Source organism: Leucopleurus acutus (genome assembly GCF_964270905.1).
Source record: "Leucopleurus acutus genome assembly, chromosome: 16".
NCBI lineage: Eukaryota > Metazoa > Chordata > Mammalia > Artiodactyla > Delphinidae > Leucopleurus > Leucopleurus acutus.
This window is the reverse complement of record NC_139158.1, coordinates 61621689-61640025: the sequence shown is the minus strand read 5'-3', so window position 1 is coordinate 61640025 and position 18337 is coordinate 61621689. Positions and strand designations below refer to the sequence as shown.

Here is an 18337-nt window from a genome sequence, read left to right as displayed (position 1 = left end):
CAGGAACCTTCATGGAAAAACATGAGAAGCACTTGTCACTCTTTCTTCATTTCATGTCCCTTTACCTCATTGCTATATTTTTAAAATGCCAACATTCCAACTCAATCTTCATTTTCCACTCCCACCCTCCTTTCACTAGAAAAATTCAAATGTTTAGAGAAATTGTCAGTGTGTCAGCCACAGGCAGGTCATTTTCAAAAATGTTAGTCATTTATGAGGACACCTTTTTGTAAGTACAATAAATCTGATTGATTTTTATTACACATCTTAGTTTAGAATCACTTTTACATTCCTAGACAAAGAGATGATACAAATAAATATGAGTTGTAAAATTAGAGCCCCAAGTATTGGCATATTCTTTGTCTAAAGGTAGCCAAAGAGAAGGTCAAGATCAATAGTAACTCCAAAGAGCCATAAAGCCCACTGCCTCCTGCCTGCCCCAGGATCACTCCCTTCATAAATAACCTCAAAAGCATTTCATTCAAGACACAAGGGTGCGGAGAAGGGGGGCAGGTTTCTGAACAGTACAAGACAAAACCCTGCATGACAGACAATAGCCAGGCCCACTCCTCTTATCCAGGTCCCTCTGAGCATTCCGATTATGGCTTTCAGAGAATATTAATAGCCCCCTTTTCGTCCACTGATGGCGCTGAGACGGCCCAAGGCGTTGTTTGCAGTGAGCCTCGACCTCAAGTGGGAAATGTGAGGCAGAACTGATATCCCACGTTAACAGGGAATCGACGCTTCTCGGAAACCTGGCAACGATTCTACATTCAGTGAAGGAGGACTTACAAGAGTCAGACAGAAGTGGGGCACGGCCCACGTCTGAGCTGCAGAACTCTCTTACGCCCTTGGTCGTGGAGGTGCGGGTGGTGAGATTCAAGCAGCATGCAGGCATTCGACGGAGGACAATCCAATATTAGGGCGGAGTCTTAAGAAAGTGCTTCATGCCTAGGATTTGTGGCCTTGGGTTCTGAATCCAGGGGCCTGGGAGACATGGGATTTGAAATCTGAAGCCAGATACATTCCTACCAATCAGAGCAAAAGGGGGCCTCACTGAGGGGGGTTGCACACTCCGTCTCAAACTCCTTCTCTCAGATGAGCTTCTTAGATCCTGTTAGACTTGCTGCCAGACTTCATTAGCTGCTGCTGACTTGAAGGCCCTCAGATGGCTTGGAACATTCTAGCATGACTACAGACATGAAAACCAGGTCCCTCAGTCGACTTGGTAGGTCTACACATTTGGCTCAATTCAGAGCCCAAAGCAGCAGCTTTCCGGTGGCAGCAAGACATTCTACTGTCTACTCTATTCGAACATTTCTCGGATCCATTTTGAGAGAAGAAAAGCACCGGAGACTGCTCTGGGACGGGACGGCCTCACCTCCACCCAGGGGTTCTTCTACTTTGTTTCACAGACCACCAGATGAACACAGCCAAGTACAAGGCAAGCCTGTTTTCATAATCCTGCCTGTCAACTTGGCTTTCTACTTTTGCCTTCTTAGAAAAGTTCTATGGTCACTCAATCACCTGTGGTCAGAATAGCCACCTCGAGACATCAGTATTCAGCTACAGTGTTATCTGCAATTTTCAATTCTCAGATTTGCCAAATGGATATGTTCAGCCTAGAGAATTCAGACTAGCTTTGAGGAAATGTGGTGCAAGAGAGAGGTGTAACCGGCAGGTCACCATCTGAGGCTACCCACCTCATTATCTGGTTTCTGTTCAAACAGGTAAATTCTTAGTAAATAATAAAGAAGCCGAGTTTGATCCCGAGAAAGATGAGGGATGCCTCCATTATGCTCTGGGAATTGCTGAAAAGGGCCCTGGGTTCAGAAAGAATGGTTATAAAAAGGAGACAAGCTGTCAGACGACAGAGCTCCATTTGTAGAGCACTAAGACATTGCACTTGGTACCTCCTCTTTCCCACGGGTTCTGATCCAGAAATGTGCCCTGGGAACTGAGCAGCTGAGTTAAAGTATAACTCAAGGCCCACCTGAGTCGCCACCTTCCCGAGGCACCGTGCCAGCAAGGTGCGCCGGTGTGGCCGACTGGGGACGCATATTGTCCCCTCAGGCTTGGCTCGTGGACTCAGACACCAACGTGGGAGCTTCCAGCCTGGATTAATCATTCAACGGGCCTTTAATACAGACAAAGGCAACAACTGCACGGTAGCGTATTTCTAAAGTCGGGCAAGTTCTTGATCTCTCTCTCTCTCTTACCAACACACGCAGACACACTGGAAGCTTGTGCTTGCACACCCGCACACATTTATGAGCTTCTCTTAGGGGGAAATGAGTAACATTCACCTAATGACCAACGTAAAATGAAGCTTTGAATTTCAATAATACAAAGAACTAAAACTTACAAACCAAACTAGTATATGTAAACGGAAATTCCTAACTCTCTCCTCTGAGCCTATGCGATCGCACAGCCACACCTCGCCACCACCTTTGGCTCTGCCTGAGAAGAGCCACAGTTCTAGGATTAGGTGAGTGTTCCGCTGAAGGCAGGCAGGATTCCTCTGCTTCCATCTGTTATGCCTTCCCTTGCCAATGCACCAAGCCTCTTGACTCTTGACCTGCCTAGTCACCCCAATGCTCTCTATGCAAATATGGAACAAAACGGGGGATGCAAAAGTGCCACTATGTGTCTCGTCCCCCCAGCTCTCGTCCCATCAGAGAAGGCAGAGCCAGCCTCCCTTCTCCCACACATCAGGCCCACTGCAGAGCATTCCCTGGAGGCAGAGGATGGGCCCAGGCAGGGATGCTCAGAGCATGCGTGCATGGGGAAAATGGTGACAAATGAAGAGTAAAGTGACACGGTGTATGGACATGGCATCAACTTACAGATTTATGTCTTTGACAAGATGGTCATGGTTTTGAGGTTTTCAAGAAGCTGTTTCCCTAAACTCTCCAAGGAGGCAAAGGGAATGTTATTTCTATTGCCTCTGACATTGAATCCTTCTGGAGCAGGAGTCGGTAGCTTCCTCGAAAAACATCTGCTCCTTCAGCAGATCCCAGAGGGAGATCCACTTCTTACTGAGGGGCATGGACCGTGCCCCTCGGAGGTTTGGCTCCAAATGAGATTTCTCATTTCTACCTACAAAAACAAGCACCTGTTCAAGTTCTAGGGCTTTCACTTTCCAACCTCAGTATCATTTTATCCTGAGCTTCCAAAGACTTGGTCCTGCTAAGGTGACTCCTGATTCTGCCCTATTGTTCAACAAGAAGGGAGCCCAGTGTAAAGAACAGGCTAGAAAGGAGAGGGGAGAGGGTGGGAGGGCAAGGGGAGGGAGAGGAGAAGGAGGAAAGGGAGAAGGGAAGCAAGGTCTCTGGTCATTCTCTTGCTTTCCACTTCGGCTATTGCGCTTTACCTTACCCATGCATTTCTGAGATGCTAATTAAAGGACGGTTCCCAGAGGAGCTGAGTGCCAGATTATGACCAGCATGTTTCAACCAGATTAAGTTGGTTAATCTGCAAAGAGGCCATCGCTCCTCCCCAGCGGAATGGTTCTGAGTTTGGGCTCGAGTCCTCTCTGCGGGTTTTTGCTCGTCTCTTCTCTCAGAAGGCAAACGCTGTTTATACTCTGGGAGAGGAGGAAGTGGGTTTACTTTGGAACCAGCCCCCGAGACTGTGGATAAAGCTGAGATGCGGGGGTTCCTGAGGAAGAGGAGGAGGATCCCGACTTCCTTCCACTTTTAGGTCTGCAAAAGTCAAGCACATACGTACATTACACATCCCGTCTCTGACACAGATCAGATTCCTTTCCCATCAAATGCCATTACATCTCAGGGTGGCCTTGCCTCAGTGGACTTTCAACTGTAAACTACCAGAGACTGGCACAGCCTGCCCCTCTTCAATGGCCAACACAACCTGCCAACGGAGGAGTGAGATCTCAGGGGAGGGCCTCTGATTCTCAGCAACTGTTACTCCATTAAAATCATATTTTGACTGTCTTCTCCAAGTTGGTAAAAAATACTAAGTTTGCAGGTAGAATTCCCTCCTTTTTTGGTTTTTCACTCAATTATTTTCCTTAAATTTCAAATCCAGAATTTAACAAGATAGAATTTCTAATTTAGCACCGAATTAAATCCTTGGTCATTTAAACTGAGGCTCAGAGCCTGGGTTGTGGATTCAGATAGACCTAGGTTAACTCGGGCTCTTGCCACTTACTTCCACGATAAACAAGCACTTTTGCCACACTCTCCTCTCATTTGTCCTTGTTCAAACATGTTCTGTTCAAACATAGGTCACCAAAAGCCACTCACCTGGCCTTGGGTTTCTTATTTGCAGTGCTTTCAAAGGATGATGCGTCCACCTGTATCTCATCTTCATCCTGCAGAGCCGCATCCAACGCGGCCTGGACTTTGGGGGCAATGGCGGGCCCCTCGTAGTCTCTGGTGGTCCGGCTGGGCATGTCCAGCTCCAGCAGCACGATGTTTTCTGCCTGCAGAAGCAGAGCCAAGACCAGCTAGGATGGCCTCCAGTCACACAAAGGGAGTTCAAGCAATCTAAACCCAAGAACAGAACCGCAAATTGCATGCTACTCAAAGCCTACCAAGGGCCCGCCTGGAAGAAGCGGGGCTCCACTGCTTGGCGTGGCTCCACTGATCAATTTTATATGTTGAGATACTGCATAACATTTCTCTTAATGGAGCCGGTCCATTGCTAAAAATCACCTGAGAGCCACTGCTTTAAATTCTACCTTTAGATCAAGGTAAGCCACCTGGAAACCCACATATTTGACTTGCAGGCTTTAAAATCATGTTTTTGGCTTAAGACATGAAATAACCGGCACTCTCTGAAACTGCTAGAAAAAAGTTTCTGAGGATTCTGTGTGACACATCACTCATCCTCCACTACATAAAGCCTCACCTAATACATCTTTTTTGCTTTTGCTTTCTTTACGTAAAATAACTCAATGCCAGGAAGAACAGTGCCTGAGGAGCTAACTAATCCTAATCTGTTCTGCTCTGGCTGCTAAGGGAGATTCAAAAACATTTAAAATTTTTTAAGTGAAAATCTTTCATTATAAACGTAATACAGGGAATTCCCTGGTGGTCCAGTGGTTAGGACTTGGTGCTTTCATTGCTGTGGTCCAGGTTCGATCCCTGGTCGGGGAACTAAGATCCCATAAGCCACAGAGTGTGGCCTAAATAGATAAATAAATAAAAGTCATACCAGTTCCCCACTGACAGTTAGAAAATACAGATAAGCAAAAAGAAGAAAATTTAAAATGAGTTCACTTCCATTAACCAGCGACAACCAGTTCACATTCTGATCTACTTCGCACCAGATTTTTCAATTCATATATACACTTCCAGTACCAATTGCCCTATAACTTAAAAACACATGTGTTTCCTGATTCATCCACTTACCAGCTACCTGACCTTTAAGCCACAGGACTGACCGAACAGAGTCGGTGAGAGGGCTCAATTAGAGAAAGCAGCAAAGTGCCGAGTACAGTGCCTGGCACACAGCAAGTGCTTATCAATAGAAGCCTGTACGGTATTTTTATTGTAAAATACGTTTGAGTCATTAAATAGTCATCAATTATGTCACTTCAAATAACTACTTGACTCACACACATTATGTTAAACAGAAGGACCGTCAGCTCTTTAACGCATTTCCATCTCCTGTTACTAGACGTCTACTTTCCTTCCCATCTGCCCACAAGGCCATTCTAAAGCTCATTATTGGCTACGTGGACAGTATGTTTGGACTCTCCTCCTTCCCTCCTGATTTGCTAAATCTCATTCTCTTTTACCTTTTTATTTATTATCGTTTGTTATTTATTAATTATATTTATCTATTATTTGTTATAATTGTTATTATTAATATTACTGTCCTCAGGTCCCTCTGGAAAGAGGATACAAACTGTGACTTTGCAGACCGGTGCCTAAGGGTTTACATAAATCTAATCTCTTCTAAGACAGAGGAGAGAGAAACGCGAGTACAATCTTCTCACCCTATATCGAGCCTCTGGACGAATCATCATGGACATTCTTGCGTGCTGGCTCAATGGTCTCTTGTATCCCACAGCTGACACTGGCCGCTTCATCATCTGTTGATTCCTGGAAATGGACTGTGGTGGTCAAAGCCCTGGCTGGAGTGTGTTCCACAGTCCCAGGATCGGTACTGTGGAACCAGCACTCAGAAAACTGAGCCTTCTTTAGCTAGAACCTGAAGCAAGAAACTCCCTGGACTGAAGGCTGACATGTAAACGGGGCAGGAGCTGCTTATATTTTCTGCTGGGGTGGCTTTCTGATTCAAGTGTGAGCATCACGCATCTCTTAAGCTGGAAGGGCCCTGAGTCATCCTCCAGTTCTTAGACAGCAGGCACGAAGCCTAGCTGTAGACACTCTCCACCCCCGCAGCCTTAGCAGACATCTCCCATCTTTCCAGTGGAATCCAGATGCAGACTGAGAATCCTTCTCCACATTGCCAGACTGACATGTAAGAGAACACCTATGTACCGCCCCTCCCTTGGCCCAGCAGTTTCACTTGACAGCTGGGGGAGCTGAAAAGCAGGAACTTGGGAAAGGTCATTAGTTCACTGTGATAAAGTCTCCCAATTCCTAACACCATACTCATCACCAAACTTTTACCTCATGGACTTATGGCAGCCACAAAGACCTGCAATTGGTTCCAAGTTTAAATGGATCAAACTGTGTTCTTACCATACCTCTCTGGCCGAGCCCAGCTTATCAACATTCTTTCCCTCCTCCCCACCTTAAAGTCTACTTGAAGTCATTTGTGACTTACTCCAGTCTGGTTATAGGATGTAATTTCCAATGATCTTCCTCTTCATCAAAGAAGGATCTATTCATAATTTTACTTTTTTCTTCCAGAGGGATGAAGTTTTCTATAATAAGATGCCTGTAAGAGCACACATACATGGGTGAATAGATGGAGAAAGAATACGAATGGAGTGTTGCCTATCTGGTCCCACGTGAAGTAAGTAATAGGTAAGGGTCAAGTCACTCAGCAAACATTTACTGAGCAGGTACTATGGGCCTAGCATCATACAAAGAGCTGGTTTACAGACATGAATGACACTTGGTTCTGCCTGAGATAGACAAACACTCTTTGGTATGCTGACAGGTCTGTCCTAGGAATATGGAAAGGTCACTTACGCCCAAGGAGTAGCAGCTTGAGGAGGTGAAAGGACTAAAGAGGAAGGCAATGCCTGGGCTACGCTGGAGTGAACACGTGCTAAGTGAAGTATTTGGGGAGGGCCACTGGTACTGCTAAGCCAGCTCGTTAACTTCCAAAATGCTGAAAACAGATTAGAAATTAAACTGCCTTCCTCCAATCCTATGCATTGTTGCCCAGGGTGGAGAACTCCACATTCTAATCACCAGAACAAAGAGCAGAAGGAGATGGATTTCAGTCCCTTAGACCCCTGAGAATGAAGACCATTCCTGAGAAGAGTCTCTGCCTAAGAAGCACCCAGGGAACATGGCAAACAATGAAACTGGAACCCACTGGGTTGTGTCTCTCCATGGTGATGACGATCTCCTGCCCCCTCTCTGTGTTCACGCTTTCAAAACCTCAGGACAGAACAATGCCAAAGGGGTGTTAACGTGGGAGAGACACAAAACAAACACCACAGAGGTGTAGAGTGCTATGAGAAACAGGCTGACTCACTGTTTATTCAAAAGATATTAATTAGAGGGACTTCTCTGGTGGCTCAGTGGTTAAGAATCCGACTGCCAATGCAGGGGATACGGGTTCAAGCCCTGGTCCGGGAAGATCCCACATGCTGCAGAGCAACTAAGCCCGTGAGCCACAACTACTGAGCCTACACTCTAGAGCCTGCAAGCCACAACTACTGAGCCCGTACACCACAACTACTGAGCCCGTGCGCCACAACTACTGAGCCCGTGTGCCACAACTACTGAAGCCCACGCACCTAGAGCCCATGCTCCGCAACGAGAGAAGCCACCGCAATGAGAAGCTCACACACCACACCGAAGACTAGGCCCCGCTCCCCGCAATTAGAGAAAGCCCGAGAGCAGCAACAAACACCCAACACAGCCAAAAATATATATAATAATAATAATAATTTTTTAAAAAGATATTAATAAGAGACATAGCAATGAAAATGGCTTCCTTAAAGAAAAAAATATTTTGGAGAGAAGAAATGTTCTCTTTATTAGATATTTAAGAAACTATTTTTTATAACATATATATATATTTTTTTCTTTCTGACTTTAAAGGTCCTATTTATACATTAGAAAATGTAAGAAATACAATTACACACAATTTCACCACCCAGAGATACTCTTATTATTTTGGCATATTTTGTTCTGACCTCTTTTCTAGGTGTACATGCCTAGAAAGAGGACTGACACATACATTTAATATTAAGGGCTCCTTTCCAAATTTAAAACTTAAACATTAAAAGAATCTCTTTGAAAAGTTCCTCTTTTTTTTTTTTTTGACCACGCCTCGTGGCATGTAGGATCTTAGTGCCCCGACCAGGGATTGAATCTGTGTCCTCTGGAGTGGAAACGTGTAGTCTTAACCACTGGACCACCAGGGAAGTCGCCTGGAAAGTTCCTCTTTAAAGAAAACTTCGAGCAAATGTGGTGGAAGGACCGATATAAAAAAAACATCATTTTGCCAAACCCCTAATGAAATAATGCAGCCAAACAAAGATCATTGCTGGCTGAAACCATTAGCTCAGTGGTTCTCAAGGCAGGCTGCACATCAACAGCAGTTATAATATTTTAGCCGAACCTCATGAGAGATCAACGGTTCTCAAAGTGTGTTTACCAAACCAGCAGGAGCAACAGCTGGTACTTGTGAATGCAAATGCTCAGGCCCCACCCCAGACATACTGAATCAGATTCTCTGGGTGTGGGGCCCAGCAATCTGCATTTAACAAGCCCTTCGGATGATCTGGTGCCTGCTGAAAGTTTAAGGACCACTGCCCTAGACCAATGAAATTAGAATCTCTTAGCAGGGGCCCAAGCATCACTATTTTTGAAAACTCCTCAGGTGATTTTGGTACGCATCCAAGGTTGAGCGCTCACTTCCAGTTACAGAGAAGTAAGGGAGATAGAGCCACAAGTTAAAAGGCACTGTGAAGAAGCAGACTGACAAATCCAGGGCGTGGGATGTTTCTATAGGCTATCTGCCCTAGCCTTTTCATCAAGTCAACTACGAAAAAAAGTTTTTAACAGGAAAAAGGATTGCTCCAGATTAAAATAAGCTTAAGAGACATAATAACCAAATGCAATATGTGGTTCTTATGTAGATCTTAATATTAATAAACCAAGAACATCTGAATAGGGACAGGGCACAAGAGAAACAATGTTAATTTTGTTAGGTGGAAAGATATCATTACATACGCAAAAATCTATTTTATTTCTTCTACACTACACTAGCAATAAACATTCTGAAAATAAAATTAAGAAAACAATTCCATATACAATAGCATCATAAAAATAAAATACTTAGGTATAAATCTAACAAAAGAGGTGCGAAGACTGCACTGAAAACTATAAACATTCTTGACAGAAATTAAAGAAGATTTACATAAATGTAAAGACATCCCATGTTCATGGATCAGAATACTTAATACTGTTAAGATGACAATACTCCCCAAATTGATCTGTACAGTCAACACAGTCCCTATCAAAACCCCAGCTGGCTTTTTTTTTTTTTTTGCAGAAATTGAAAAGCCAATCTTAAAGTTTATATGGAAATGTAAGGGACCCTGAATAGCCACAAAGAATCTTGAAAAAGAACAACAAAGTTGGAAGACTCACATTTCCTCATTTCAAAACTTACTACAAAGTTACAGTAATCAAGACAGTGTGGTACTGGAGTAAGGACAGACATACAGCTCAATCGAACAATATTGAGAATTCAGAAATAAACCCTTACATTTATGGTCAACTGATTTTCAACAAGGGCACAAAGACAATGAAAGAAGAGCCTTTGCAACAAATGGTGCTGGAACAACTGGACAGCCACATACAAAAGAATGCATTTGGAACCATACCTCAGACTTTACAAGAAATGAACTCAAAATGGATCGCAGACCTAAAGGTAAGATCTAAAACTGTAAGACTCTTGGATAACCTAAGAGAATTGCAAACCTAAGTCCACAATAAAACTTGTACACACATGTTCACAGCAGCATTATTCATTATAACTGAAAGGTAGGAACAACCCAAATGTCCATCAACTAATGAATGGAAAAAATGTGGAATATCCATACAATACCATATTGTTCAGCCATTAAAAAGAATGAAGTGCTAACATGCTACAACATGGATGACCCCTGAGAGCATGTTAATTCAAAGAAACCAGTCACAAAAGACCACATATTGTATAATTCCATTTATATGAAAGGTCGAGAATAGGCAAATTTATGGAGACAGAAACTAGACCAGTAGTTATTAGGCTGGGGTACGCGGTAATGAGGAGTGACTGGTAATTGGTACAGGGTTTCTTTGGGTGGGGGTGGGGGGCACACACAGATATTCTAAAATTAGATTGTGGCGATGACTTTACAACCCTGTAAATGTATTTTTTTTTAATGACTTGTAGGGGAGTTCCCTGGTGGCTCAGTGGGTAGGATTTCGGGCTTTCAGTGCCAGGGCCCAGGTTCAATCCCTAGTCAGAAAACTGAGATACTGCGAGCCACGCGGCACGGCCAGAAAAACAAATGACTTGTATACTTTAAACAGGTGAATTGTATGGTATGTGAATTATATCTCAATAAAGCTTTTTTGAAGAAAAGCACTGTGGTCATGTATGTAGGTATATAGGAACGAGATAACATGAGGTAAGATTTGCTTTAAAATATTTTTATGAAAGATAGAAGACAAAAGATTGTTTATCATGGAATCTGGGTGATGGGTATTTGGCTGTTCATTATACCACTCAGAAAATTCTAGTTAAGAAAAGATTCCCTTTTATCAATAGATAGAAGCCTTCTTTAAAGGCAGGAAGGTAGAGTGGAAAGGAACTTGGAGATCATCTCAGTTAACAGATGGGACCCAGAGACAGAAAATAACTTTGTTTGGAATAAACAGAAGACAGACAAGGTGGCAGGAGATGGGGTGGAGAGAAGTAGGGCCCTGTCCTCAGGGGTGTGTTTCTGACTGAACACACAGCAAACCCAGCAAGTGCTAGGGGAGTCCTGGAAGGCCCAGACCTTACTTGAGTTTCAGCTCCCGGGTGAGCTCATTCTGTGTCTGTTCCAGCTCCTGCCGCTCCTTGATGTGCTCTTCTTGGAGGTCATGGATCTCTGCCTTCACTGCCTGAAGCTTGGAGAAGAGCTGGAACCGACAGGAGAGGCAGGTGAGAGGGGCAGCCCTCTAGACAACAGAGTTCTCCCTCTGCCCCAAGCCTCAAGGCACCTCTGCCTGGCCTCGTTCCTTTCATACCTTTTTGAGCTTCTTGGTCTTGATGTCCACCTCTTGCTGCAATGAGCTGTACGTCTCTTTCAGTTCCAAGGTCTCCTCGTCGCGGCTTTCCATCTGTTGCTGGATTTCTCTTTCTCGACGTTTCTGAGCAACATCGCAAAATTGATCAGTGTGCCTAGAGACAAGGTCTATACAAGAATATGGGGCTGGGGGCTCCAGATCAGGGTCTCCCGCCAGGAAGGGGCCGACACACTTCAGTTCCGTCCCCTTTGAAGAGTCTAATACAAGAGATATTCGCTCTGTCGCATTAACACAACCTCACCCCACCCCATTCTCTCCAAAAAGGCATGAAAAGTTACCTGCTCTGCAATCTCCTGCCGTTTCTGCTCCAGGATTTTCTGCTGTTCGTTTGTATGATCTACTATATTTTTTCCTCCAACAAGCAGCTTACTCTCCATGGCCTTTGTGAGGAAAAAGTAGAATCCATCTGATGAGTGGTCTCCCTCAGAACACAGCTCCTAACAGGGAAGCCCATGAAAGCTAAAGAGCTCAGGACTGAGCCCAAGGGGATGAACTCTGGGGGAAAACATAGTGTGCTCAGCTGTACCCTTCCCATCACGGGTGGGGCTGAGGCCGCTTCACTGGGGGCTTTATCTTGGAAACACTGAAGATACAGCTTCCCCAGACATACATGAATTGCAGCTTTCTTTTTAAAAAACACTGTTTGGGTTTGTTTGTACAAACTATTTGACCCCACTAAGAACCTATTAAGCACCTCCTATGTGCTAGGTACTGAGGATGCAGCTGTAAATACCAATCACAAAGCTGAGAGTCCACTGAGGGCCACAGACAAGCAAGCGGCCTCTTACCCTATGGAGTCGGATCCCATCAGGAGGAAAAGACCGAGTAATAAGGGGAGAGGCACACTGGAGGGAGAGAATTCTGGCTTTTGGAGGGAGTCAGGGAAAGCTTCCTGTCTCAAGGAATTAGCTAAGAAAAAAAATTTTTTTCAGAGGGTAGGGTAGGGAGTGGTGATACATGAAGTTGGCAAAGCAATCAGGGGTCAATTCAAAAACCTCCAAGCCCTGTTAAGGGAGACTAAGCTTGACCCTGAGAACCGCAGGAACCACTGACACGTCCTTTGAGCGTTAGGGTACAAAATCACACTTGTGTTTTAGAAACAAAACTCCCCTGCGACAGGAAGAATAACTGGAAAAGGGCAGGCTGGGTGGAAGGAGAGCAGACAGGAGGCAGTTTTAAGGGTCCAGGCCTGGGCTAGGGCAGTAGTGGTTGGGGAGAGCAAAGTGGATGGGTCCGAGAGAGGCAGCATTCAGAGGCTTACGGGAGAGGGGCAGCAGCTAGCAATGCTAACCCTTCGGAGTCTGGCTAGACTGAGAAAAGGCAGGCAGGAGAGGGCTCTGGGTGGCCGCGGGCATCTCCGTGGAAATGTCCAGTAGGCAGAGGCCATCGGGCTGGGATATTAGGAGACAGCTCTGGGCTGGCTATACAGACTGCAAGGCTTCAGCATTTAGATGGTGGCTGAAGCCAGGGGAAGGATTTGCACCTGGAAAGCATGGAATCCAAAAACCCCACAACCTTGCTTTTAAGAAACTTATATCCCTGCCACCATGTTTCAGGGAGCCCTTGAAATTTTCCTCTTCTCTCAAAACAAAGGGGCTGGACTGATTACTAACCCTCCCCTCACCACACACACCCTTCCGCCTCTAAAATTCTTTTGTCCTGTGATCTTACAGCATCCAGGGATGGAGATAGACACATGTAATGTCATTCTCCCATAAATAAAACTTATAAGAGGTACAGTGACCTTGAGGTGATGCTGAGTCTTGCCACACTAGGCTTCTGAGAGCTGCCCAAATATCCCAGGTTGTTTAGAGGGTCTAGGTGGTTCCTGGGCTTGAATAACAGATGTGATCTTAAAAACCAGCATAGAGGGGCTTCCCTGGTGGCGCAGTGGTTGGGAGTCCGCCTGCCAATGCAGGGGACGCAGCTTTGTGCCCCGGTCCGGGAGGATCCCGCATGCCGCGGGGCAGCTGGGCCCGTGGGCCATGGCCGCTGGGCCTGCGCGTCCGGAGCCTGTGCTCCGCAGCGGGAGAGGCCACAACAGTGAGAGGCCCGCGTACCGCAAAAAAAAAAAAAAAACAGCATGGAAATCAAACATGGGTACACCCAGTTACTCAAGTGCAGGAGTGAGGAGGGGTGAAGTAACATAATGGAATCCCATAGTAAGCCCCTCCCTGGAACACAGTTACCTCCTAATTGTGTTGTATGTGACTCCATTTTCACACCAGGTCTTGAAAGTCTTGGAAAGGACCCCTGCCTCTGAAGTAAAATAGGACCCAGCTCTGTGAAAGGGCTACTTTGATGCCACAGATAAAGTACAGCTTCATATGGTCGGGGAAGGGGAAGCAAGAAAGAGATCACTTGTGATTTTTAAATTAATAAACATAGATACATTTTAGAGTAGAAATGAAGTTTGCACAAATTCCATAAGATAGAACTTCAAAGGAATTCTGGGTTGTGGTCAGGCAGCGGTCATCCTCAGATTTCCAGAGCTAGCTCTGCACTCTCTTCTGCCATTAAAGCCCTGTGGCAGCCCAGAGTCCAGGCACCTGATGGAATTGTACACTGTGGACAGAAAGAACACTCAAGGGACACTCACGAGGGGCGCCTCCACGCTCTAGAATACAATTCAGCCACTGCCACACAGTGGTTGACGGCAAGGGAGCCTCTGGGCGGGGGGTGGTGACGGAACTGTTCTGTATCTTGCTTAATCAGAGACACAGCATATGAAAACCACAAGGAGATACCAGTGTATATCTACCAGATATACAAAAAGTCAAGTCTGCTAATCACAAGTGTTGGTAAGGATGAGGAACAACCAGGACTCATACCCTTCTGGTAGAAGCTTCAATTCACAGGGCCACGTTAGAAAGTGACATGTCACTGTCTAGCGCAGTTGAAGCTACACACACCCTAGGACCTGCTGGTGTCAGGCAAGAAACTCTCGCGCACACATGTTCTCCTGGAGCCAAGTACAAGGAATTCAGGGCAAAAAAAAAAAAAAAAAAAAAAAAGAAACAGAAACAACCCACACTATCAGGAGAATGGAATACCACGGAATTCTCAGAACAACTATAAGGAATGAATCACAGCTTCAGGCATCAATATGGATAACTCTCATTAACATAACATTTAGCAAATAAAAGTAGAGCACAGTAGTGGGATTCCATTTATATAAAAGATAAAAAGTATGTGAAACTAAAACTATCTTTTATGTAGAGATATAAATACACATTTGGGAAAACTATAAAGACAAGCAAGGAAAGAATAAACACCAAAACCAAGATAACAGTTACCTCTGAGCGGGCGGGGACACAAAGAGCTTGTAAAGCTATGGATGCTGTTCTGCTTCTCATACTGGGCCGGGGCGGGGGAGGGGGTACATGGGTGTTAGTCTTATTGCTGTCAAAGAAAAATTGTTTTTCTTCATCCAATTCAATTCAACAAATGTTCCTTGGACACTGGGTATCACAAACCCTAAAGAGACACCATCCTTCATATCATTTTTTTTGATGAAACAAGAAGGTTTGAAAGAAAAAAGACCACGCCTAAGGCAGGGTACAGTACCTTGATTTTGGCGCCCAGCATCTCGGCAGCATCCTTTTCCCGCCGCAGATCCTCCATCTTTTTCTCCTTCTCCTTCAGCAGCCTCATTTTCTCCTCTGCAACCAAGCTGTGGTCCTCTACAATGGCCCGCTTCTCGATCTCCAGTTTTTCTTGCTGTTCCCGCCAGTAATCATCCTTATCATCCCCTTCATCCTCACCCTCTTCTCCCTCCTCCTCCTCCTCTTCCCCACCCCCACCCCCGCCACCACCTTCCCTCCGCTTCTCTCGCCTCTTCCTTCTGCCAATGGACCGTTTTTCTAGCTGGGCCTTGAGCCGAGCAATCTCTTCCTGGAATTCTCGAAGGAGGGCATCCTTAGGGTCCTCATTGACCCTTGGCTTGTTCTTAATGTTCTTGGCACGGTTGGCGTATCTCAGAGTGGTTAGAGTCTCTTCTACGTTGTACGAGGCAGGCCCCACGTTGGCCACCATCACAGTTTTAGCATTGCCACCGAGAGAATCTTGGAGGAGCCTGGTAAGCTTTGAGTCCCGATATGGAATGTGAGTGCTTTTGCCGTCCACCAGGGCAGAGATGACGTTACCCAAGGCTGAAAGGGACAGGTTGATCTTGGTAGCTTCCTTCAATCTTTCCCCTTGCGCACCAGTCTTGGCCTGCCGTTCACTGCCAGCAAGATCTACGAGGTTCAATTTCCCTACCCGGATATGGTTTTCGCCATCGAGGCCTACCTCACTGCACTCGATGGTGATGACAAAAATTGCATGCGAACGGGAACTGTGCTCGTTCATGTTGGTAGCACCGACAGAACGGTTCTGGTTCCCCACATTCATCACGTGCTCTATTTCCTTCACGCTCTTGGTGACAAAGGAAGACAGGTCTTTCACGTACACTCCAGTGTCTGGCCTCTCCTTGAGCTCGAGCCTTTTGGTCTGATCCTTTGAGAGGAGATCTCGGATCTCCTCCTGGTAGATCTCTAAGTAAGAAGCCCTGACCAGGTACTGTTGATTCTGGGATCGAGAGATATGGGTGAAGATGTGATCAAAAGAGTTAGGGATGACCCCTCTTTTTTCAGGGTCACCCCGGACTCCTTCCATCGTGTAGGTTTTCCCAGTCCCAGTCTGTCCATAAGCAAAAATCGTCCCATTGAAACCCTGCAGGACGGAGTCCACCAGTGGTCGGAACGTCTCGTCGTAGAGTTCAAACTGCTTGGCGTTCCAGTCATAGACGGCATCAAAGGTGAAGGTCTTGGGCATTTCATGGGCCACTCCCTTGGGGTTCTTCACCGACACCTGCCCCAGCTTCACGTCCACATCCACCACCTTGTCGTACGAAGCAGCCTTTTCCTTGCCATTCATGGGCCGACAGCGAACCACCACCCGGACTGACTCTGAGCTTTTCAACTTTGACATGATGAGCTCTGACTGGGTCGATCTTAAGGGCTATGAATCCAAAATGAGTCTCACAATGCTAGGGTCCTATAGGAAAAACAAAACAGAGTAAACAAGGACAGTACAGCTGTCACTGGGGGCTGCTGAAAAGCACATGACACACCCAGGTCCCCTCCATCTTGCCAACCTTCCGACAGCTGCACTTAATAACTCCACTACACTGGATATTTCCTCATGGGATCTTAACCAGCTGCAGTGGGAAAAACAAAAGCACTAGTCCACCTATCGTGTTAACTAGCTTGTCCTCCCTTCAACTGATAGTTTATCTTATACTACAGGCTGAGGCAGCTGGAAACTTTATAAAAGCCTGGGTAATCTTACGTGCTGTGGAACTACTACAGCCTCTGCACAGAGCCATTCGGAACTATCTATCTAAATTCAAAATGCACGTCCCTTTTGATCTAGCAGCTGTATTTCTAAGAATTTATCCTACAGATAGAAGGATATCTGTGTTGTGGCATCATCTATGGTAGCAACAGATTTCAGGCAACCCCAATTCCCATCAAAAGGGGACTGATTAAATAAATTTAATATATTTAATATATACAAATCCTGGAATCCTGGGCAGTTACTAAAGAGAATGTGCTAACCTAAACGCAATCCTAAAAGAAGATATGTTGTTAAGTGAAAAACGCAGATGAGGAACAACGCGTATAGTACAGTTTACATATGCATGCTACAATGTAAATATACATGTAAAAGTGGTAACAGTGGCAGCCTCAGCAGGGGAACTATGGGCCCAAACAGTGTGTATAGTACAGTTTACATATGCATGCTATAATGTAAGTATACATGTAAAAGTGGTAACAGTGGCAGCCTCAGCAGGGGAACTATGGGCCCAGACAGTGTGTATAGTACAGTTTACATATGCATGCTATAATGTAAGTATACATGTAAAAGTGGTAACAGTGGCAGACTCAGCAGGGGAACTATGGGCCCCCGATGACACTCAGAGGTCTAGAGAGAGGAAAATGACTTTTCACAATACAATTGTTTGTACTGTTTGAATTTCCTATCTTGTACTGATAATACTTTTCCATTCTAAAATCATCAACTATGGCTTGTGCAAAATGTATTCAAATAAACAAGGATGTGGGGTAATACATTACAAAGAAAGCACTTATCCAATCAATAAATTTAATACAATTTGAATGCAAATACGAAAATAGATGTTAAGAAATTTTTAAATAAAACCAAAAACAGAACTTCATTTGGTGCTGAAAAACTCAGGGAGCGGAAGCAAGTATGATTAAATGGGTCCTTTGGGAAGGGGTACGGAGCAAGCAGATCAGAGCAAAGCGGTATGTACGAGGACCTTAAACTCCCGAAAACCTCAGCGCAAGGGTTTTAAAAACAGGTAATTCACATGGTTCTTGACTCAAAAGGCCCTTTGGTGACAGGTCTCTCTCCTTTACCTGTTCTCCAGCCACCCAGTTCCCTGCTTACAAGGTGAGTGTTATTAGATTTTTATCCTCCTGAACTAGTTTATGCATAACAAGCAAATATGTATTAATACATACTTACCCTCTCCCTTTTTACACAAGTGTAGTATGTTATACACAGTAATATGCAGTGTCCTGCATCTTGCTTTTTTTCATTAGACAACCTATCTTGGAGTTTGTTCCCCTCAGTAAATGCAGAGCTGCCTTATTCTTTATGACAGCAGCAAACTATCCCTCTGTATGGAAGCACCATTATTTATTTAACCCCTACCCTAGCACTTAAGCTGTTTCTGATATGTTACTGTGAAAAACCTAGGACCACATCCTTTCATGTGTGGGAAAATCTATATGTAAGGATAAATTTCTAGAAGCACAATTGCTGGATCACAGGATATACGCATTTGTAATTTTAGTAGC

At 45.0% G+C, this 18337-nt stretch overlaps 1 protein-coding gene across 1 annotated transcript in view; it reads right to left on the bottom strand.

Moving 5' to 3' along the window:
• Nucleotides 1–300: 300 nt before the first annotated feature.
• KIF3B (kinesin family member 3B) overlaps nucleotides 301–18337 on the bottom strand; it is a 36722-nt gene continuing 18685 nt past the window's right edge. The window contains exons 2-9 of the mRNA XM_082856755.1: nucleotides 15036–16505; nucleotides 11747–11848; nucleotides 11409–11531; nucleotides 11182–11300; nucleotides 6766–6879; nucleotides 5969–6074; nucleotides 4269–4447; nucleotides 301–3704 (exon numbers count right to left, since the gene is read on the bottom strand). Of these exons, the coding sequence (XP_082712881.1) occupies nucleotides 3608–3704; nucleotides 4269–4447; nucleotides 5969–6074; nucleotides 6766–6879; nucleotides 11182–11300; nucleotides 11409–11531; nucleotides 11747–11848; nucleotides 15036–16439 (2244 nt within the window). The 5' untranslated portion in view covers nucleotides 16440–16505 and the 3' untranslated portion in view covers nucleotides 301–3607. The remainder of the gene's footprint in view (nucleotides 3705–4268; nucleotides 4448–5968; nucleotides 6075–6765; nucleotides 6880–11181; nucleotides 11301–11408; nucleotides 11532–11746; nucleotides 11849–15035; nucleotides 16506–18337) is intronic.